The following is a 24459-nucleotide window of genomic DNA, read 5'->3' on the forward strand; positions in this document are numbered from 1 at the left end:
TTGGCTTGTGTTGGTGGAGGAGGGATACATATATTAATTTCCTTAGGTATCATCATGATCACAATATGTATATCAAAAAGTATTATAACTATACATTCTACAAAATTTGTTTACTTATGTTGTTTCAAAAGAATTTAGGGGTTAGATGATATTGTTATATAATATAGTCATATATAATGTTAAGTGAGCAAATATTTTCCCAAAAAAAAATTTGTTTTAGAATGTCATTCATACAATTTTTCCGCCTAAAAGGTTTAGTGATTCATGTCAATGTGTCACAATAAAAAGATGACCCGAAATTATTCTTGTTCTTATCTTATGTGAGTGGTGGGTTATAAGAATTCAATTCGATGGACCCATCATGCATATTGTAGGTCTATCAAGATTTGTTACTCTCTTTCATTCATTATAATATTATGCCTTGGGGAGTATGTAAACTTTTAATGGTTTTATGGTGATGGTAACAATGGGAGACATATAAAATAAATGATGCCAGATTCTTTTTATAGCTAACAATACTATACCGACAATATCTTCTAGCTTCCATGCCTTCCTATTTCAAAGTTATCAACTTTTGCAGGCTATTCACTGTAGTAGTGATATTTTTTCTTCAAATACATTGATCAATATTACAGTAACGGATTGATTTCTCATGGAGATGGAGCTACAATTTTGAAAGTATGTGTAAATTTCAATTATTTTCCCTCCCATTTTTTCCTATAAATAGCACCTTAATTCTAACCATTTCACCACACCATCTCTCATCTCCTATCTTCTAATACTTTCAATCCTCCTATTCTCAATTTTTCTTGCTCTCCCGTTTCTCTTGTCTCTTGCAATAGTGGAAGTTAATTTTTAATTTTTCTAGTTCTACAAATTAAAATTCCAAAAAAAGAGTACAAAAAATCCTACAAAAACCAAAAAAATGGACCAATTTGAGATTAACACCCAAAATGTTAATGAGTATGGACAACACTCGGATGAAGTTCAAGTTTCCCCACCGTTACGAACATCCCACCAATCATCTAGTTCCACCATGCCACCACCTCCACCACGCCGACCATCTCAAAACGAAGTTCGGCCGTCTAGCGGAGAAGGTACGTCATTAACATGTACTTAATTAGTATTAAGTTTATATCTATATACTTAATGAAAATGTATAATACATTAGTATTACTTTCGAAATATGGAATCCACACGTAATTTTGACATTTGCATAAATTAGCACACTTTGGACATTAGTAACTTTGATTCTAAATACAAAAGCCACATGTAGTTCATTTTCAATAGAATCAATGTCATTTTAGTTAGTATTACTTTCGACATTAATATCAATTAGCATACTTTAGAGTTTTCGACATTAGTAATGGAGTAATGCTTATCCATAAGAATTAATATTAATAGAATGAACATGAATAATAATCCTAACTTTGACAATTGACATTAGTATAACAATTAAGAAAGCATGAAAAAGAGCAAGGAAAAAATCAAATTCACAGATTAAGTATTACTTTTGATTCTATACTATTAACTTTTCTTTATTAGGATATTTATTAACTTTTTTTTATTAAGCATGACAAATAGCAAAAAAAGTTAGGATTTTTATTTTATTTAATAGTATACAGTGATATTTTTATTAAGCATGACAATTGCTGTTTTTTTTAAATATACTATTAACATACTATTTATACACTCTTAATTTCAGAAATTTAAGATTGACAACATGATAATCTAGAGGAACATCTATACTATTAACATAAATTTTTAGTTATTAATCCTAATTATAATCACAAATCCATAGTGTAAGATACTAAAATAGTTATACAAACAAAAAATACTAAGATAGTCAAAGAAGACAACCTGAGAGAGTTATTGATTATATTGCTGAAATAAAAAAGGAAGTGTATACCAGATAATTTCCAGTTTCATCTCTAATACCAGCTGCTCCATATGCAAAATTAACTCCCTTAGTAATATCATAATCACTTGCTCTTGAAAACGGTGGAATGTAATCTGGAAATCCTAGAAGTTCAGCTGTAATATTCCATAAAATTTCCACATCAGTTACCTTAATCTGTACCTCAATCAATTTAAGCTATATTTATAACATGGAACCCAAAACATGAACAAAAGTTCGACCATTATTTATAATGGCCTGTAGGCTGTAGGTCCTTGAGTTATGTATCGAACAGAATGTAACATAATCAGTTATTGCCTACTTATAGTCTGGTTTGCATCAAGCTATTATATAGCAATTTACAGTCTCGGATTGACTTAAATCAGAAGTGATTGTCAAAAAAGGACTCCAACTCCTATACTTGGGTTTCAATTCATAGATTACCTGAATTCAGATGTGAATTTTACATGTCAGAAAATGAACTATTATCAAATATCAATGTTCAATGTTTACTAAGAAGGAACTGAAAGTGGAAGATTAAGAACATAGGAGATAGTACAACTTCACAGAATTACAACTACGTTTTCACAAGCAGATTTCTGCATCTCATTTCGGTATAAATCAATACCATAAAAAAATGAAATTGGATTTAACAAAAGTGAGCATATATACTAGAGGAAGCAAATACTACTAACACAAGTATTAAGATGGAACTATATACTAGAGGAAGCAAATATATATTAACACAAATCTGATTACTTCACTAACTGTGATTAATTATAGGCATAATAACAAAATTCAGATTAATCACCATGATTAAGGCAAAAAAACGCAGATTTAGGGCCCCAACAACCAACTAATGACTTACATAGTCAAACCCATAGGAGAAACCGAGAAAGCATAACAAAGAACAAACCTCTAATTTTATCACCCAAAAATAAACACTACAAAATTTTGAAATCCAGCCTATTATGCATCAATTTGAGTCAAAAGTTCGAAACAGTTACCTTGATATATGTCAAATTGTTTTAAAATCTTCATATCCCAAGATGCAAAGCCTAAAATAAGATACAACAGAATGTATCATATATCAAAGAATCAAACTTCAAATAGCTTCTGAAATCTGGAAATTTTGGCTATTACTCACCATTTTCGAATTTGGCTATTACTCACCATTATCGAATTTGGCTATTAGATCTGAAAATTTTGGCGTTTCAACATTCGAATTTGTAGATTTGAAAATCAATTAAAAATCGACGAACGAAAATTAAGAGAATTTGAGAATAGAGAAAAAACAGAATAGAATTTGAGAATTTGTAGAGAATTTGAGAACAGGTAAGGTTTTTCTAGGGTGACGGCTGAATGAGAAACTGAAAATAGATTTTTAGGGTTTTAATTTGGTTTGTTTGGACTTTATGGGTTTTGAGGAGTTCATGACTTCATGTTGTGGCCCAATTTTTTGATATAATGTGATTAAGGAGTTTTAATATACCATAATTTTATCTTAATCTTTGTCCAACTTAGTCTATGTTTGGCATTTTCTTAATCTAATATAAGCTTCGACTAAGGATTAATAAAGGATTGTTACAATATATTTAAATATTTTACATACTACTATACTAGCAACTACATATTAAGGATTATTTCGATTATTGGGTTTTTATGTGCAATTATTATCCCCTAGGTGTTAGGGTTGTATAATTATTTGGGATATCTTCATATTATAGTTACTATTTATTAATTACCTCTTTAAATATACTATTATACATTTGTTTTGAATTGAAATATATAGTAGTAAAATTAATACTGCATTTTTATTTTTGAAATAGATGGAGAAGGAAGTCTACAAACTGAAACTAAAGGTAGAGGTGAAACTTCATGGGTATGGCCATATTATGAACGAATACTAGTTGCCGGGCAACCTGATGGGCAAAATTTAAACAAGTCATATCATGCTTGTTGCCTAGTGTGTAAGAATATGGGTAAACAACCAGTTCCTAAGTTCAAATGGAAACAAGGTGGTGGAACCGGTACTTTGGGACATCATTTGAAAGAAAAGCATGGTATGACAGCCGATAATGTTCATGTTGGTGGTGCAAGTGACAGTGTCCAAGGACAATTGCATGGGTATTTCGGTAAGGAACCCGGTGGAGGTAAGCCTTTCTTTTATAATAGAGATGCTATGATTGATGGTTTTAGCAAATATGTTATCCTTGATGAATTGCCTTTTAATCATGGTGAGTCGTCAAACTTTGAGGAGTGGAATAGAACATTTATGCAACCCCAGTATAGACATATTCCACGAAACACCCTTAAACGTCATACCCAACAACTTTACTATAAGTACAGAGGGCATTTGATTGAAATGTTTCGTACAATTGAGTGTCGGGTTAGCTTGACTTGTGATACGTGGACTTCTTTTGTCATGAGCCATTTATTTGTGTCACCGCTCATTGGGTTGATGATGATTGGTATTTGCAAAAACGGATAATTTGTTTTGAAGCTATGGATGAGTCCCATAGTGGTTTCAATTTGAAAACTCGTATTATGACTTCTTTGAAAACTTTTAATTTGAACCGCAAAGTTTTTTCTTTGTCTCTTGATAATGCTTGTAATAGCCCTGTTTTTAAGAACATTTATTTAATGCTAATCATATTCATTAAGTTAATTATAATTAGAAAATTCTTATTTTATTTGAGTTATGGAGTATGAATTTTATTTGTCGTTCTTGCAATATATTGTTATATTAATTTTATGAAGTTATTAGTAGTAGTAATTTATATATTGGATTTTATGTGCAATTAGTTGAGTTGTATTTTTCCCAAAATAAAAACCCAAAATATCACGCTTTCTTTTGGTCGGTCAAATTAGATCCTAAACCGTTTATTTTTTTTTCTCCTGTCGGTTAATGTGAACCCAAATGCAAAGAAACCCAAAACCCCCAAAACCTTTTCTTTCTCTCTCTTCCCGTGTGAAAACCCGAAACCCCAATTAAACCCAAACCCCTTTCTTCCTCTCGGTGCTTCGCTCTTCTCTCAAGCTCTCACTCCTCAATCCCCGTGAACTCCTTGGTGGTTCTGCATTCTCATCGGAGTCGAAGCTTGCCGGAGTTCCTTTTCTGTTCGCCGGAGTTGTTTTCATGTGCTCCATCTCTCGGCTATGTGTGGGGGTGCTCGTTTTCTCTCTCTCTCGTCGCTCTCTTGTGGTTCTCGGCCGATGTTGCCGCGGTCGCTGTTGTTGTTGTTTTTAGCGGTGCTGCCGCTCAGTCTTCAAGTCGATTCGTGGTGGTTGTGCCGCCGCTACTGGGTTGTTGCTGCTGTGCCATGTATTTTCTCTCTCCTTTCATTGTTGTTGCTACCGTCGGTGTGTTATCTCCCTCCCCTGTCAATTTGTTGGTGCTGCCACCTACAGTGGTGGCGGTGTGTCGGTGGTTGGCGAAGTACCAAAGGTACTGAACCTCTTGTATTTCTGTTTTTATTATTGTTGTAATTATTTTTGTAGTTTGGTTGATGTCGTTGCTTTACTTTTAGGTTGTTGTTGCTATTGTTTGTTCGTTCTTGATATTGTTGTTGTCGTCGATGCGTTGTTGTATTGTTGTTTTTCTGATCTTTCTCTTCTGGACTTCTGTTGGTGTCGCTGCTACTTTTTCTTTCCTTCGCACGATGATGTTGCTGCCACCTTTGGTGGTGGCCATATGTTGGTGACTCTGCCGCCATAGTGTTGCTGCTGCTGTTGTTATGGTCGTTGGTGTGAATGATGTGGTTGTAGGTGTGGTTGTGCTAGTTGTTGGTGTGCGTTGTTGGTTGTTGTATCGTGTGATGGTGGTTCATTGTTAATGGGTTATTGAAGTGTTGTATTTGTTATTCTCAAAAGGAGGGTTGTTAGTTTGCTGTTATTGTTGTAATTGGAGTTGTTATATTTGAAGATAAGTGTAGAGGCCATTAAATTAGTTAGTTTTTATTTGTGGGATTTATTAGTTTGATTAGCATAATGGTGGTATTAAGAGAAGTTAATTAGATTAGTTAAGATTGGTTATTGATTACTGTTATTGTTATGAGGTAAATTGTTGGAGAAGAATTATGGAATTGAATCTTATTTGGAGATGAAGATTAATAAAGGAGGTTATGTTGGTGGAATCTGAATCACAGTTCAGGTAACTTTTATGTTCAGTAAAATTATTTACTCATGCCCATGTGTGTGTGATCTCTGTGTTCTGTTTTCGTAAATAACTTCGTACTATGGCCATAGATATGAATGTGATTATGAAATGTCATTGATTGAATATGAATACGCAACTGTTTTGCTGGCTTAGTTTATGAACTGAAAATAGAAAGTGGGCAAGGTATGGGTGGAGGATGGTTACTTTCTGACCTGATACGGTCGGCTACGCTCCATAACGAACCTTGGGGGTAGTATTGCTGGGCTCCATAACGAACCTTGGAGGCAGCGTTTGTTCTTTGTCTAAAGCCCGTACCTGCTACTGATTGTTTATGAGAATGAGCTATGCCAGCGTTGTAATGAAAAGGAAATGATTTAAGAAATAAAATGTATTTAACGGGCTGAAGTAAAGGTTACGAGTTTTCCACTCATTTTGGAATTGTGTTTGTTTTGTATTTCTTCTCTGAATTTGCAGGTTTGATATTCAGAGCTCGGAATTCGAAGTGGAGCAAGATCAAGGTGTCATAGTGGCTTAAGGATTAAGCTTGTATTTTAGATAGTTGGTTTGAGAATAGTTATTGATATTTCGTTGTATAATATTTGGGAATTTTAGTTCAATTATTGGTGTATTTAAGGATATTTTTCCGCTGCGAAGTAATTTTATTTAAGAGTTAATTCTAGTTTATGAATGTTAAGTGTGTTTCGCTAGCAGCTCGGAAGAGCGGGCTGTTACAATGCTACTGCTAACACAAAGTGTATCGACTACTTGAAAGTTGATACTGAGCTTCCCTTGCTTATAGTCGGTGCACTATTACATGTTCGTTGTTGTGCTCATATTCTGAATTTGTCTGTCCAAGAAGGTATGACTCAACTAAAACCTTTGTTAACACCCATTAGAACTGTTACCAAGTGGATTAGAGTTGCACGACATGTTCAAAGACGTTATATGGCCTTATGTAAGGAAAGAGGCCTAAAGAAGAGACGATGGTGTATTGACACACCAACTCGTTGGAGTTCAACCTATAAGTTACTAAATCAAGCTATAGATTATCGTGACGTGTTGACCATTATTTATAATGAGTCACAACAGGATCCTGAAGCCTTAATTACTAGTGAACATTGGACCAATGCCATTCTGATCCGTGATGTGTTGAAAGCTTTTGCTGACGCTACAAATGTGTTTTCTTATGTTTACCAGCCTAACTTGCATCTTGTTATTTTGGAGTGCGTTAAGATTGTTAATGCAATCAATAGTAGCATAGATGTATTGTCAATTCGTAGTATTCTTGATTCCATGAAGGTGAAATGGTACAAGTATTTTAGTGAGTTCCCTATCATTTATGGTTTAGCTGCTATTCTTGACCCGGGAGTCAAAGTTGAAGGTTTGAAGGATGTGCTTGAGTTCTATTATGATTGCTTAGGTATTCATTATGATATTGAGTCATATATTATACGTTGTAAACATGCTTTAGAAGCTCTCTATGATAATTATGTGATGCTTTACAATCCCGAAGGAACATATGTTGCAGAACCAAACAAGGCCAAAGGTAGGTATGGAGCATTAATTTCAAAAATTCTTAAAAAGCCACGAATGGCTGGTTCGTCATCCTCGTTACCATCTACTTACAAAGAGTTTAATGAATATTATGCTTTACAATATGACATTGATAATGACTTTGATATTCTTAAGTGGTGGAAACAGCATTCTAGTCCCGGTGATTTTCCTATATTGGCAAGGATTGCAAGGGACATTCTTGCGGTCCCTGCTTCAACAATTGCTTCCGAATCAGCTTTTAGTGCAGGTAGACGAGTTCTCGATGAAAAAAGATCACGACTATCCCCGGAAAGCATTGAGATATGTGTGTGTAAAAAGGATTGGGATCAAGCGGAGAAGAGAACACAAGGTATGAAGATAGAGGACGATGATGAGGATGACCCTTGGATGCAAATGACATCGGAATCTGGATCAGATGGTGGAACAAGTACCTCTCAGCCCATTGATATTGACGGTGAAGGCGGCGACATTCCTTGATTTGTGAAACCAGGTGCGTATGAGAACTACGTGTGGCTTTGATTCCTTCGGGATACGTAGGCAGCTTATTTATCATCTCTTTAATTTAATTGTGAAATTAAGTTAAAGTTTTCGAAAGTAAGTTCAAGCCCACCCCCCCCCAAAACAAATCAACCATTCCGTGATCCGTGAAACCATGTACGCATGAGAACTACGTGTGGCTTTGATTCCTTCGGGATACGTAGGCGGCTTATTTTTAATCTCTTTAATTTAATTCTGATATTAAATTAAAGTTTTTAAAAGTAAGTTCAAGCCCCCCCCCCCCCCAAACAAACAAATCAATATACATTTAATAATAAGAACTACGTTGGCTTTGATTCCTTATCAATTTAAGGATACGTAGGCATCTTAGTTTTATATAAATTAAGAGCAAGCCATGAAATTTAAAATAAAAATCAATGTTATGACATATGAACTTTTTTATTTCTATTTAAATATTATGAAAGTGTAAATATATCGTCAATTATGAACTTTGAATATTTACAATTGTTTTTATTTTTTAATCTAATTTAGCATGAAAGTATACATTGTAAGAGTAAGATGTAATAATAAATAAATAAAACTAGTTATGATAAAATAAATGCTAACGATCATGAATATCATGTGCCGTTGTATATTTATATGACTTACCATGTATTAAATATTTAGTATTATGGTTCCCCTCAAAAAAAAAATATTTAGTATTATGGTTGTTTATTTATAGTTTTCGAATTTGAAATTGGTCCAATTCTAGGTATATAATAAAATTGGCCAAAATTAAAGTTTCCAATTTAGGAGTAAAAAGTTATCGTTCCAAATTTCACTTTATCTTCTATTTGAACAAGTCAACTCTCACTCCTCCTAGAATAAATAGAGATATATATAGAAATCCATTGTAACAAATATGATATCATTGATTCACTCAAATATTTATAATAGAGCAGCTAGATAGCAATCAAAAGCCTATACAAATCTAGAACAATTTGATGGGTTAATGTGTACTTGTGTAGATACATACTAATGTGTACTTGTGTAGATACATACTCATGTATACTTGTATAGTTGTATAGAGTTATATATTTCGTTTCATAGTTGAAGTCATATATAGCTGCATACATTATAGTGTTATACATATAGTGACTAGTGTGGTCCATGAAACATCATTACATCAATTAAACAAAATAACAAATCTTCTTCTTTTCTCTCTCTCTCTCCTCTGCAATAGTCTACAACTCTACATTAGCTTCACTGTATAGTAGTAGTAAGCTTGAAGAAGCTAAGAAAATGGCGCAAGGAAGTAAGCTTGAAGAAGCTAAAAAAATGGCGCAAGGACTCCAACAACATCAATCAACTTCACCATCTCAATTTTCATGGCTATATCTCCGACGCCTCGTCAATCAATCAACTTGAATTTTCATGGCTATACCAACACAGGTAATTCCATGGAAAATTATCAAAAATACATAAATTGTAGCTCATGATTCGTGATGGAGAATCATAGGCGATTCTTCATCTCTTTTTTTCTTTTTTTTCTTGTTAATTGAGAGAAATGTATGTTTAATTGTTTATATGTTGATTGATGGAGTTATACATGTCTAGATCTGAAATTGGGATTTCGAATTCTACAACTGTAATTTCATTATTTTCTTGAATTTCTTCTGTAAAAGTTATACCATTTCTCAATTCTTAGTTTCTCACTATGTTGATTTCCATTTTCTAGCACCATCAAGCACTGTAAAAGTTATTTTAATTTATTTATTTTGCTCTTACTCAATAGTCAATAGTCAATACTCACTGCAATTTCATTATTTTCTTCCTTGTTGGATCACTTGGATGGTGTGGGTGGTCGGTTACTCGATGTCGGTGGTGCTTGTGTGGGTTTCTCTCTCCTAACCCATTTTGCGATTTTGGCCCCCTGTTTCTCACTATGTTGATTTCCAGCACCATGAACAGAACCAGCCAACAAGCCCGGTCAACCCGTCCAGCCCACTTGAAACCGCTCCATCCCGTCATTAACCGTGAAACCCGTCAGCCCAGCCCAGACCGCCCCATTAACCGTCAAAAACCGGTCCAGACCGAGGTGGGCCGACCTTCTAGGACCACCAACACAGCCCGCCCAGCCCGTCTAATTCGCGGTCCGGTCATGGGCCCCGTTCCGTCAGCCCAGCCCACCTAAGCCCGCGGCCCAGCCCATCCAGACCGCACCACTCCCCACCTCTAGGTATCATCATGATCACAATATGTATATCAAAAAGTATTATAACTATACATTCTACCAAATTTGTTTAGTTATGTTGTTTCAAAAGAATTTAGGGGTTAGATGATATTGTTATATAATATAGTCATATATAATGTTAAGTGAGCAAATATTTTCCCAAAAAAAATTTGTTTTAGAATGTCATTCATACAATTTTTCCGCCTAAAAGGTTTAGTGATTCATGTCAATGTGTCACAATAAAAAGATGACCCGAAATTATTCTTGTTCTTATCTTATGTGAGTGGTGGGTTATAAGAATTCAATTCGATGGACCCCATCATGCATATTGTAGGTCTATCAAGATTTGTTACTCTCTTTCATTCATTATAATATTATGCCTTGGGAGTATGTAAACTTTTAATGGTTTTATGGTGATGGTAACAATGGGAGACATATAAAATAAATGATGCCAGATTCTTTTTATAGAAATAAACTTTATCCATTTGTAAATAAGCGTTACATTCACTTTTTCACGTAACGCAATGCACTTACTTTATTTATCATTAATATATTTGATTGATGCACAAGGTAGAATTTGAAATAGTTACTATTTTTAAATTATACATTAAAACGAATCTAAGAATATGCCACTTGACTATGACTTTCTTTATCTAGTAGCGAGAAGATTGAGTCAAAGTTAGTTGATGAATAGTGTCAATTACTTAATCTGCTTATTTCGAACGGATGAAGTATTTTATAATATAATACATGTAAAATTTCTTAGTCGAAAAGTTTGAAGATTCATACCGATTTTTTCTCTTTCTCTTTCTCTTAAGAGTATACGATTGATCAAATCAATTTAGAAAAATTAAAATGACAAATAGAAGAAAAGTAATATTTTTAATAAAATATGAGAATATCTTCACAAATTCTATCGTATTGTAGAGTTGAGATTTTCAGCAAGATACAATTTTATCTTATTAGTTATTCTTTCCATTTGAAGCACATCTGTCGGTTCATATCTATCCACTTAATATATATAACACATTTACTGTCTTAGAGGATCGATTAATGTATATAGGGTAATTTTATTGGCCTCGTTGTTTGGATTTATTTAAAATGCCTAGCTAATTAGTCCGACGAACTTCTACGATGATCACAATTGGGAAAGGGTTAGTTGGAGAGGACGAGACAAAAAAAGACCTGCATATTCCGTTGCATTGTCGAAGCAAAAACATATTATTATATTTAAATAGTACATGATCGCATAGGAAATGTGAAAACTAGTGCAGGGATTGAGAACCCATGTTTTATTTAGTTATACTAGCTAGCTAGTAACACTGCACCGAGATTAATTGGGAACCATCACAATTAGGTTCAACCCCAAACATATTGACTTCAATAGAGCCATACTGTCCAGCAATGGGTTTTTTATCGCTTTGGCCGGCAGATTTGACTAGAAACACAGCTTTACCGTTTGCAATTTCATCGTCAGGAGAAATAGTATCATAATCCATCAAGTGAGCTGTAATCTCGAGTTCGCTTGCTTCTGCAGGCACAACCACCTCATCCCTTTCTAAGGGAATGAATTCCTCAGGCCTAACCTCAATACGTTGACTTTGGCTCTTATCGAATAATACAAACTCAGAACCGATGCCGAAGCGACCTGCTATTCTTCCATACACATCTGCTGGATCTTCTCCATCTCCGTTGATGAGCTTAACACTAATGGTAGCTTGAACATTGTTACTGAACTTCACTATCATCTCTTTACATTGCTTAATGCTGGCCATCTTTAATTATAGGGTATTATATTATATTCTCCTGTATAAGGACCAAAGATAAGAAAGGAAAAACATCAATTTTAGATATTAATTAAGATGAACAAGATGAGCTAATTATATAGGGAGAGTGATCAGAAATAGGCACTTACCTTGAGCTGATATCACGTTCTTCTGTGAACTCCAAGCAACTAACTGTCTCACTTGAAAACAATAATGTCATGCTTGCCCACCTTTATATAGAGAAGAGACGCAATATTCTTTTTTATGTGGGCCGCAAGGAACAATTGTATTATTCGATGCTCTTTATAATGTATGGTAACTTCATATACGATCTTCTTATTTTCATCCAAATAATTATCATGTGGGTATATATATGTATAATTAACTGGGTGTGGGGAGCCACAAATCCTATTCTTTTAGGCCTATATATCATTGTTGATTCTATTGCATCCATCAACAAAGATTTTTACTCTATGTTCATTTGATTATGATTTATAGGATCATGTTAAAAATGTTCTATTGATCCTTTTTCGGGCTAATAATTTAAAATTTAAAAATTAAAAAACCTAGCATTATATGATTTATACAAATTTTCTTTGTCAATAGGTTTGATTTTTCATACCAATTCTTTTTTTCAATAGGTTTAATTCTTCATATCTAATTTCTCAAATCTTGTGAAATGATAGAGAAAAATACAAAAATTTTCTTATTCGTTTAAAGCATTTACCAAATTTTTTAAATGAAATGTCATCATATAATATTATCCATAATTGCTTTTCTCTCAAAAGGTTTTTTATTTTTATTAACCTTTATCACATATTCGCGGTAAGCTGGTCCCAAAGTTGTTATGTGGGTTGAGGGCTTCTACAAATTCTATCAATCGGGCCAAAGTTATTCCTAAAGGTCTAAAAACTAATGTGATAGTTATTCTTTCAACCGAATGTCATTCCTAGCTAGGGCCATGATTGTTTTTCAGTTCATCATGTTAAAGTTAAAAATTGGCAAGGCCCATACAAATAAGTGATGGACAAAATATACCCATAAAAAATAAAGAGTGGACGAATTATTCAAAAATGAAAAAAGAATCGTGTTAGAATACTAGTCAGATAAACCTTCTCGGTTTAAGAGTTTAGGAATTCATATCATTATTTTTATGATGGCCAACTGACCCCAAATCCTATTATTATTGGCTTGTGTTAGTGGAGGAGGGATACATATATTAATTTCCTTAGGTATCATCATGATCACAATATGTATATCAAAGTATTATAACTATACATTCTACCAAATCTTATTACTTATGTTGTTTCAAAAGAATTTAGGGGTTAGATGATATTGTTATATAATATAGTCATATATAATGTTAAGTGAGCAAATATTTTCCCAAAAAAAAATTTGTTTTAGAATGTCATTCATACAATTTTTCCGCCTAAAAGGTTTAGTGATTCATGTCAATGTGTCACAATAAAAAGATGACCCGAAATTATTTTTGTTCTTATCTTATGTGAGTGGTGGGTTATAAGAATTCAATTCGATGGACCCCATCATGCATATTGTAGGTCTATCAAGTTTTGTTACTCTCTTTCATTCATTATAATATTATGCCTTGGGGAGTATGTAAACTTTTAATGGTTTTATGGTGATGGTAACAATGGAAGACATATAAAATAAATGATGCCAGATTCTTTTTATAGAAATAAACTTTCTCCATTTGTAAATAAGCGTTACATTCACTTTTTCACGTAACGCAATGCACTTACTTTATTTATCATTAATATATTTGATTGGTGCACAAGGTAGAATTTGAAATAGTTACTATTTTTAAATTATACATTAAAACAATCTAAGAATATGCCACTTGACTATGACTTTCTTTATCTAGTAGCGAGAAGATTGAGTCAAAGTTAGTTGATGAATAGTGTCAATTACTCAATCTGCTTATTTCGAACGGATGAAGTATTTTATAATATGATACATGTAAAATTTCTTAGTCGAAAAGTTTGAAGATTCATACCGATTTTTTCTCTTTCTCTTTCTCTTTCTCTTAAGAGTATACGATTGATCAAATCAATTTAGAAAAATTAAAACGACAAATAGAAGAAAAGTAATATTTTTAATAAAATATGAGAATATCTTCAAAAATTCTATCGTATTGTAGAGTTGAGATTTTCAGCAAGATACAATTTTATCTTATTAGTTATTCTTTCCATTTGAAGCACATCTGTCGGTTCATATCTATCCACTTAATATATATAACAACATTTACTGTCTTAGAGGATCGATTAATGTATATAGGGTAATTTTATTGGCCTCGTTGTTTGGATTTATTTTTAAATGCCTAGCTAATTAGTCTGACGAACTTCTACGATGATCACAATTGGGAAAGGGTTAGTTGGCGAGGACGAGACAAAAAAAGACCTGCATATTCCGTTGCATTGTCGAAGCAAAAACATATTATTATATTTAAATAGTACATGATCGCATAGGAAATGTGAAAACTAGTGCAGGGATTGAGAACCCATGTTTTATTTAGTTATACTAGCTAGCTAGTAACACTGCACCGAGATTAATTGGGAACCATCACAATTAGGTTCAACCCCAAACTACATTGACTTCAATAGAGCCATACTGTCCAGCAATGGGTTTTTTATCGCTTTGGCCGGCAGATTTGACTAGAAACACAGCTTTACCGTTTGCAATTTCATCGTCAGGAGAAATAGTATCATAATCCATCAAGTGAGCTGTAATCTCGAGTTCGCTTGCTTCTGCAGGCACAACCACCTCATCCCTTTCTAAGGGAATGAATTCCTCAGGCCTAACCTCAATACGTTGACTTTGGCTCTTATCGAATAATACAAACTCAGAACCGATGCCGAAGCGACCTGCTATTCTTCCATACACATCTGCTGGATCTTCTCCATCTCCGTTGATGAGCTTAACACTAATGGTAGCTTGAACATTGTTACTGAACTTCACTATCATCTCCTTACATTGCTTAATGCTGGCCATCTTTAATTATAGGGTATTATATTATATTCTCCTGTATACGGACCAAAGATAAGAAAGGAAAAACATCAATTTTAGATATTAATTAAGATGAACAAGATGAGCTAATTATATAAGGAGAGTGATCAGAAATAGGCACTTACCTTGAGTTGATATCACGTTCTTCTGTGAACTCAAAGCAACTAACTGTCTCACTTGCAAACAATAATGTCATGCTTGCCCACCTTTATATAGAGAAGAGACGCAATATTCTTTTTTATGTGGGCCGCAAGGAACAATTGTATTATTCGATGCTCTTTATAATGTATGGTAACTTCATATACGATCTTCTTGTTTTCATCCAAATAATTATCATGTGGGTATATATATGTATAATTAACTGGGTGTGGGGACCCACAAATCCTATTATTTTAGGCCTATATATCATTGTTGATTCTATTGCATCCATCAACAAAGATTTTTACTCTATGTTCATTTGATTATGATTTATAGGATCATGTTAAAAATGTTCTATTGATCCTTTTTCGGGCTAATAATTTAAAATTTAAAAATTAAAAAACCTAGCATTATATGATTTATACAAATTTTCTTTGTCAATAGGTTTGATTTTTCATACCAATTCTTTTTTTCAATAGGTTTAATTCCTCATATCTAACATCATATAATATTTTCCATAATTGCTTTCTCTCTCAAAAGGTTTATTTATTTTTATTAACCTTTATCACATATTCGCGGTAAGCTAGTCCCAAAGTTGTTATGTGGGTTGAGAGCTTCTACAAATTCTATCAATGGGGCCAAAGTTAATCCTAAAGGTCTAAAAACAAATGTTATAGTTAGTCTTTCAACCGAATGTGATTCCTAGCTAGGGCCATGATTGTTTTTCAGTTCATCATGTTAAAGTTAACAATTCGCAAGGCCCATACAAATAAGTGATGGAAAAAATATACCCATATAAAATAAAGAGTGGACGAATTATTCAAAAATGAAAAAAGAATCGTGTTAGAATACTAGTCAGATAAACCTTCTCGGTTTAAGAGTTTAGGAATTCGTATTATTATTTTTATGATGGCCAACTGACCCCAAATCCTATTATTATTGGCTTGTGTTGGTGTAGGAGGGATACATATATTAATTTCCTTAGGTATCATCATGATCACAATATGTATATCAAAAAGTATTATAACTATACATTCTACCAAATTTGATTACGTATGTTGTTTCAAAAGAATTTAGGGGTTAGATGATATTGTTATATAATATAGTCATATATAATGTTAAGTGAGCAAATATTTTCCCAAAAAAAATTTGTTTTAGAATATCATTCATACAATTTTTCCACCTAAAAAGTTTAGTGATTCATGTCAATGTGTCACAATAAAAAGATGACCCGAAATTATTCTTGTTCTTATCTTATGTGAGTGGTGGGTTATAAGAATTTAATTCGATGGACCCCATCATGCATATAGTAGGTCTATCAAGATTTGTTACTCTCATTCATTCATTATAATATTATGCCTTGGGGAGTATGTAAACTTTTAATAGTTTTACGGTGATGGTAACAATGGGAGACATAAAAATAAATGATGCCAGATTCTTTTTATAGAAATAAACTTTCTCCATTTGTAAATAAGCGTTACATTCACTTTTTCACGTAACGCGATGCACATATTTTATTGATCATTAATATCTTTGATTGGTGCACAAGATAGAATTTGAAATAGTTACTATTTTTAAATTATACATTAAAACGAATCTAAGAATATGCCACTTGACTATGATTTTCTTTATCTATTAGCGAGAAGATTGAGTCAAAGTTAGTTGATGAATAGTGTCAATTACTCAATCTGCTTATTTCGAACAGATGAAGTATTTTATAATACGGTTTTTCACCATATACCTCCGACAAATTTTTTTTTGCACCGTATACCCTTTCAACTTTCCAAATTCACCATATACCTTCACTTTTCAAAAAATACATCAACTTACCATTTTGACTAACGGTGTTAGACTTCCGTTAGTCATTAGGCCCTAATCCCCTTTAATCCAAGTTAACTAACCTAAATCCTAACTCCCTAATTACCCTCTAACCCTAATTAACCCTAAACCTGCCCTAGCCACCCACCACCCACCCCCCACCCCCACCCCAGCCGCAATCCCCACCCCTTTCCCCGACAACCCCACCCGCTCCCCTTTCCTCTGTAAACCCACCCCCTCCCTTTTCCTAACAACCCCACCCCATCCCCTTTCCCCGATAACCCCAACAACGTAGTTGTCATGCATGGCGGAGGAGAGAGAGAAAAGGAAGGTGAGGAGAGGGGGTCACATGTTTGCGGTGGGGAGAGAGAGCGAAAATCCGATGGGGAGAGAAAGCGAGTATCCGGTGGGGGAGAGATAGCGAGAATCCGGTGAGGAGACAGCGCGAGAATCCGGTGGGGGATAGAGAGCGAAAATCCGGTGGGGGAGAGAGAGCGAAAATCCGGTGGGGGAGAGAGAGCGAAAATCTGGTGGGGGAGAGAGAGCGAGAATCCGGTGGGGGAGAGAGAGCGAAAATCCGGTGGGGATGGGGGTGGAGTGCAAAAATCTGGCTGGATGGGGATCGGGGTGGGGGAGGACGCTGGGCGTGGACTGGCGAGGTTGCAGCTGGGAGAGGGGTGGTGGGTGTGGGCTGGGGGTGGGCTTGGAGTGGGCTGTGGGCTGATGGGTTTTTAGGATTTTTATGGTTATTTAGGGTTTAGGGTTTATGGTAGTTAATTAGCTTTAGTAGAGATTAGGGCCTAATGGCTAATTGAAGTCTAACACCGTTAGTCAAAAGGGTAAGTTGACGTATTTTTTGAAAAGTGAAGGGTATATGGTGAATTTGGAAAGTTGAAAGGGTATACGGTGCAAAAAAAAATTTGTCAGGGGTATATGGTGAAAAACCGTTTATAATATGATACATATAAAATTTCTAAAAAGCTTGAGGATTCATACCGATTTTTTCTCTTTCTTTTTCTCTTATGAGTATACAATTGATCAAATCAATTTAGAAAAATTAAAACGACTAATAGAAGAACATTAATATTTTAAATAAATATGAGAATATCTTCAAAAATTCTATCGTATTGTAGAGTTGAGATTTTCAGCAAGATACAATTTTATCTTATTAGTTATTCTTTCCATTTGAAACACATCTGTCGGTTCATATCTATCCACTTAATATATATAACAACATTTACTATCTTAGATGATCGATTAATGTATATAGGGTAATTTTATTGGCCTCGTTGTATGGATTTATTTGAAAATGCCTAGCTAATGAGTCCGACGAACTTCTACGATGATCACAATTGGGAAAGGGTTAGTTGGCGAGGACGAGACAAAAAAAGACCCGCATATTCCGTTGCATTGTCTAAGCAAAAACATATTATTATATTTAAATAGTACATGATCGCATAGGAAATGTGAAAACTAGTGCAGGGATTGAGAACCCATGTTTTATTTAGTTATACTAGCTAGCTAGTAACACTGCACCAAGATTAATTGGGAACCATCAAAATTAGGTTCAACCCCAAACTACATTGACTTCAATAGAGCCATACTGTCCAGCAATGGGTTTTTTATCGCTTTCACCGGCAGATTTGCCTAGAAACACAACTTTACCATTTGCAATTTCATCGTCAAGAGAAATAGTATCATAATCCATCAAGTGAGCTGTAATCTCGAGTTCACTTGCTTCTGCAGGCACAACCACCTCATCACTTTCTAAGGGAATGAATTCCTCAGGCCTAACCTCAATACGTTGACTTTGGCTCTTATTGAATAATACAAACTCAAAACTAATGCCGAAGCGATCTGTTATTCTTCCATAGACATCTGCTGGATCTTCTCCATCTCCGCTGATGAGTTTAACACTAGTGGTAGCTTGAACATTGTTACTGAACTTCACTATCATCTTCTTACATTGCTTAATGCTGGCCATCTTTAATTATAGGGTATTATATTATATTCTCCTGTAGACGGACCAAAGATAAAAAAGAACATTAATTTTAGATATTAATTAAGATTTTTACTCTATGTTCATTTGATTATGATTTATAGGATCATGTTAAAATTGTTCTATTAATACTTTTTTCGGGCTACTAATTTAAAATTTAAAACCTAGCATTATATGATTTATACCAATTTTCTTTTGTCAATAGGTTTGATTTTTTATAACAAATCTCTTTTTCGATAGGTTTAATTCCTCATATCTAATTTCTCAAATCTTGTAAAATGATAGAGAAAAATACAAAAATTTTCTTATTTGTTTAAAGCATTTACCCAATTTTTCAAATAAAATGTTATCATATAATATCATCCATAATTTCTTTCTCTCTCAAAAGGTTTATTTATTTTTATTAACCTTTATCACATATTCGCGGTAAGCTGGTCCCAAAGTTGTTATGTTGGTTGAGCGCTTCTACAAATTCTATCAATGGGGCCAAAGTTATTCCTAAAGGTCTAAAAACTAATGTGATAGTCATTCTTTCAACCGAATGTGATTCCTAGCTAGGGCCATAATTGTTTTTTGGTTCATCATGCCAAGGCCCATACAAATAAGTGATGGACAAAATATACCCACAAAAAATAAAGAGTGCACGAATTATTTAAAAATGAAAAAAGAATCATGTTAGAATACTAGTCAGAAAAACCTTCTCGGTTTAAGAGTTCAGGAATTCATATCATTATTTTTATGATGGCCAACTAACCCCAAATCCTATTATAATTGGATATTGTTGGTGGAGGAGGGATAGATATATTAATTTCCTTAAGTACCATCATGATCTCAATAGGTATATCAAAAAGTATTATAACTATACATTCTACCAAATTTGATTACTTATGTTGTTTCAAAAGAATTTAGGGGTTAGATGATATTGTTTCAAAAAATATTTTCCCAAAAAACAATTCCTTTTAGAATATCATTCATATAATTTTTCCGCCTAAAAGGTTTAGTGATCCATGTCAATGTGTCACAATAAAAAGATGACCTGAAATTATTCTTGTTCTTATCTCATGTGAGTGGTGGGTTATAAGAATTCAATTCTATGGACCCCATCATGCTTATAGTAGGTATCAAGATTTGTTACTCTCATTCATTCATTATAATATTATGCCTTGGGGAGTCTGTAAACTTCTAATAGTTTTATGGTAATGGTAATAATGGGAGTCATAAAAAATAAATGATGCCAGATTCTTTTTATGGAAATAAACTTTCTCCATTTGTAAATAAGCGTTACATTCACTTTTTCACGTAACGCGATGCACTTATTTTATTTATCATTAATATCTTTGATTGGTGCGCAAGTTAGAATTTGAAATAGTTACTATTTTTAAATTATACATTAAAACGAATCTAAGAATATCCCACTTGACCATGACTTTCTTTATCTAGTAGCGAGAAGATTGAGTCAAAGTTAGTTGATGAATAGTGTCAATTACTCAATCTGCTTATTTCGAACAGATGAAGTATTTTATAATATGATACATGTAAAATTTCTTAGTCGAAAAGTTTGAGGATTCATACCGATTTTTTTTCTTTCTCTTTCTCTTAAGAGTATACGATTGATCAAATCAATTTAGAAAAATTAAAACGACTAATAGAAGAAAAGTAATATTTTTAATAAAATATGAGAATATCTTCAAAACTTCTATCCTATTTTAGAGTTGAGATTTTCAGCAAGATACAATTTTATCTTATTAGTTATTCTTTCCATTTGAAACACATATGTCGGTACATATCGATCCAGTTAATATATATCACGGCATGTACTGTCTTAGAGGATCGATTAATGTATATAGGGTATTTTTAATGGCCTCGTTGTATGGATTTATTTTAAAATGTCTAGCTAATTAGTCCGACGAACTTCTACGATGATCACAATTGGGAAAGGGTTAGTTGGCGAGGACGAGACAAAAAAAGACCTGCATATTTCGTGGTCTATTATTATATTTAAATAGTACATGATTGTATAGGAAATGTGAAAACTAATGCAGGGATTGAGAACCCATGTTTTATTTAGTTATACTAGCTAGCTAGTAACACTGCACCGAGATTAATTGAGAACCATCACAATTAGGTTCAACCCCAAACTAGATTGACTTCAATTGAGCCATACTTGCCAGCAATGGATTTTTGATCACTTTCACCGGCAGATTTGACTAGAAGCACCACTTTACCATTTGCAATTTCATCGTCAGGAGAAACAGTATCATAATCCATCAAGTACACTGTAATCTCGAGTTCAATTCGCTCGCTTCTGCAGGCACAACCACCTCATCCCTTTCTAAGGGAATGAATTCCCCAGACCTAACCTCAATACGTTAACTTTGGGTCTTATTGAATAATACAAACTCAGAACCGATGCCGAAGCGACCTGCTATTCTTCCATAGACATCTACTGGATCTTCTCCATCTTCTTTGATGAGCTTAACACTAATGGTATCTTGAACATTGTTACTAAACTTCACTATCATCTCCTTACATTGCTTAATGCTAGCCATCTTTAATTATAGGGTATTATATTATATTCTCCTGTATACGGACCAAAGATAAAAAAAGAAAAAAATTAATTTTAGATATTAATTAAGATGAACAAGATGAGCTAATTATATGGGGAGAATGATTAGAAATAGGCACTTACCTTGAGTTGATATCAAGTTCTTCTGTGAACTCCAAGCAACTAACTGTCTCACTTGCAAACAATAATGTCATGCTTGCTCACCTTTATATAGAGAAGAGACGCGATATTCTTTTTTATGTGGGCCGCAAGGAACAATTGTATTATTTGATGCTCTTTATAATGTATGGTAACTTCATATGCGATCATCTTGTTTTCATCCAAATAATTATCATGTGCGTATATGTATGTATAAATAAGTGGGTGTAGGGAGCCACAAATCCTATTCTTTTAGGCCTATATATCATTGTTGATTCTTTTGCATCCATCAACAAAGATTTTTACTCTATGTTCATTTGATTATGATTTATAGGATCATGTTAAAAATGTTACATTGATCCTTTTTTCAGGATAATAATTCAAAATTTAAAAATTTAAAAACCTAGCATTATATGATTTATACAAATTTTATTTGTCAATAGGTTTGATTTTTCACACCAATTCTCTTTTTCAATAGGTTTAATTCCTCATATCTATTTTCTCAAATCTTGTGAAATGATAGGGAAAAATACATAAAATTTCTTATTCGTTTCAAGCACTTACCCAATTTTTTAAATAAAATGTCATCATATAATATCATCCATAATTGCTTTCTCTCTCAAAAAGTTTATTTATTTTTATTAACCTTTATCACATATTTGCGGTAAGCTGATCCCAAAGTAGTTATGTTGGTTGATGGCTTCTACAAATTCTATCAATGGGGCCAAAGTTATTCCTAAAGGTCTAAAAACTAATTTGATAGTTATTCTTTAAAATATGTGATTCCTAGCTAGGGCCATGATTGTTTTTTGGATCATCATGTCAAAGCAAAAAATTGGCAAGACCCATATAAATAATTGATAGAAAAAATATTAAAATTATTTGCATTAAAGAATTACTTTTAAATATAAAGAAATTCGTTTAAACGGTTTAACAATTCATTTCAATTTTTTCATAACAGTAAGTACACCACAATTTATGCTTGTTATGTGTTCACATGAGTAAAGGGGATCTACGAATTATTTTATTCTCTAGGTCCTATTTTTATTGCTATAGGTCAATAAGCATTATTTTCCTAAAATTTATTACTTGAGCCGTCTCAAATAATCAAGGGATTCTATAGAATTACTAAAATATGACCCCATGAAAAATGAAGAGTGGTCGGATTGTTCAAAAATTAAAAATTCATGTTAGAATACTAGTCACACAACCTTCTCGATTTAACGATTTAGGAATTCATATCATTTTTTTATGATGGTCAACTAAGCCAAAATTATATTATTATTGGCTTATTTTGATGGAGAAAGGGATACATGTATTAATTTCTTTAGGCACCGTCATGATTATAGTAGGTATGTCAAAAGTATAATAACTATACATTCAACCAAACAATAATGACATGCTTGTCCACCTTTATATAGAAAAAAGACGCAATATTCTTTTTTATCTGGGCCACACAGAACCATTTTATTATTCACTACTCATTATATAATGCATGGTAAGCTCATATGATCTTCTTGTTAACACATGAATAATTATCACGTGGGTATGTATATGTATAAATATGTGGGTGTGGGTTGCCACAAATTCTCTTCTTCAAGGCCTATATGTCATCGTTGATTCATATGCATCCATCTAGAGACATTTTTACTCTATGTTCATTCAATTGTAATTTCTATGATCATCTTAAAAAGGTTCTATTGATTCATCCTTATTCAGTCTAATAATTTAAAATTTTAAAATTCAAACACCTACCATTATATGATTTATATCAATTTTATTTGTCAATTGGTTCCATTTTTCAGACCAAATCTGTTAGTCAATAGGTTTAATTCCTCATACCAATTTTCTCAAACCTTGTGAGATGACAGAGAAACGTCCATAATTTATCCTTTTTGTTTAAAGCATCAATCGAATTTTCGCAATAAAGATTTTGCCTAGACTATCGTCCATATATGTTTTCACTATCAAAAGGTTCAATTATTTTTATTAACTATTATCACATATTCACGGTAAGCTGACCCAAAAGTTAAATTCTAATTTGGGTTGAGGGACTCTACAAATTCTATCAATGGGGCCTACATTATTCCAAAAGGTCTATCAACTAATATGATAATTGTTCTTTCAACCGAATGTCATTCATAGCTATGGCCATGGTTTTTTTTTGGTTCATTATGTTAGCGCTAAAAATTGACAAGATTCATATAAATAAGTGATTACAAAAACAATAAAATAATATAACATTAAAGAATTACTTTATGATCAATTTTTTTCTTTTAAAAGTTTTAACCATTTGTTTCAATTTTTTCGTCATGGATAGTAGAATCCCATTTCTACTTGTTAATTGTTATGTGTTCATATGGGTAAAGGGGATCTACGAATTCTTTTATTTTGTGGGTCTCATCATTATTGCTATACGTAACTAGTTACTCAATTAGTTTAAGCGAAATAAAAGATGCAAGTGACTTCTAGTGAGAGAAAGAGAAAGAAAAAGAGAAAAAAGAAGAAAACTAAGAGCACCTATATTGGAGTTCCCCATCTGTGAAAAACTTAAAATAGGAATCTTCCCACCAATAGAAGTATGTTACTCATGATAAAAAAAAATGGGGAACACCAATAAATAGATAACCATCCAATAATGGTGGCCTATGGTGCATTGCCACGTGGAAGACAAATTATGGGTGGGGTAT

General features: G+C 33.3%; 3 protein-coding genes and 2 long non-coding RNA genes across 5 annotated transcripts; 2 read left to right on the top strand and 3 right to left on the bottom strand.

Annotated features, from left to right (window-relative positions):
• The first annotated feature begins 443 nt into the window (after positions 1-443).
• On the top strand, positions 444-6692 carry LOC130591567 (uncharacterized). The gene is made up of 2 exons (XM_057394983.1): positions 444-1097; positions 3727-6692. Exons 1-2 carry the CDS (start codon positions 926-928, stop codon positions 4386-4388), a joined length of 834 nt encoding a protein of 277 aa, XP_057250966.1. The 5' UTR covers positions 444-925; the 3' UTR covers positions 4389-6692.
• Positions 6693-8483: 1791 nt separating this feature from the next.
• On the top strand, positions 8484-12101 carry LOC130591568 (uncharacterized). The gene is made up of 2 exons (XR_008969351.1): positions 8484-9539; positions 10047-12101. It is a non-coding gene; the product is annotated as an uncharacterized LOC130591568 (long non-coding RNA).
• LOC104892790 (hypothetical protein) lies at positions 11523-12382 on the bottom strand. Its single transcript, XM_057394984.1, has 2 exons — positions 12236-12382; positions 11523-12126 (listed from the first exon to the last, which is right to left on the bottom strand). Exon 2 carries the CDS (start codon positions 12093-12095, stop codon positions 11634-11636), a length of 462 nt encoding a protein of 153 aa, XP_057250967.1. The 5' UTR covers positions 12096-12126; positions 12236-12382; the 3' UTR covers positions 11523-11633.
• A 2139-nt stretch (positions 12383-14521) lies between these two features.
• Positions 14522-15391, bottom strand: LOC104884131 (hypothetical protein). Its single transcript, XM_010668726.4, has 2 exons — positions 15236-15391; positions 14522-15126 (listed from the first exon to the last, which is right to left on the bottom strand). The coding sequence occupies exon 2, from the start codon at positions 15093-15095 to the stop codon at positions 14679-14681; it is 417 nt and encodes a 138-aa protein (XP_010667028.1). The 5' UTR covers positions 15096-15126; positions 15236-15391; the 3' UTR covers positions 14522-14678.
• Positions 15392-21021: 5630 nt separating this feature from the next.
• Positions 21022-22842, bottom strand: LOC125497593 (uncharacterized). Its single transcript, XR_007274570.2, has 2 exons — positions 21755-22842; positions 21022-21645 (listed from the first exon to the last, which is right to left on the bottom strand). It is a non-coding gene; the product is annotated as an uncharacterized LOC125497593 (long non-coding RNA).
• Between the last annotated feature and the right edge of the window lie 1617 nt (positions 22843-24459).

Source organism: Beta vulgaris, chromosome 5 (assembly GCF_026745355.1).
Source record: "Beta vulgaris subsp. vulgaris cultivar EL10 chromosome 5, EL10.2, whole genome shotgun sequence".
Lineage (NCBI taxonomy): Eukaryota > Viridiplantae > Streptophyta > Magnoliopsida > Caryophyllales > Amaranthaceae > Beta > Beta vulgaris.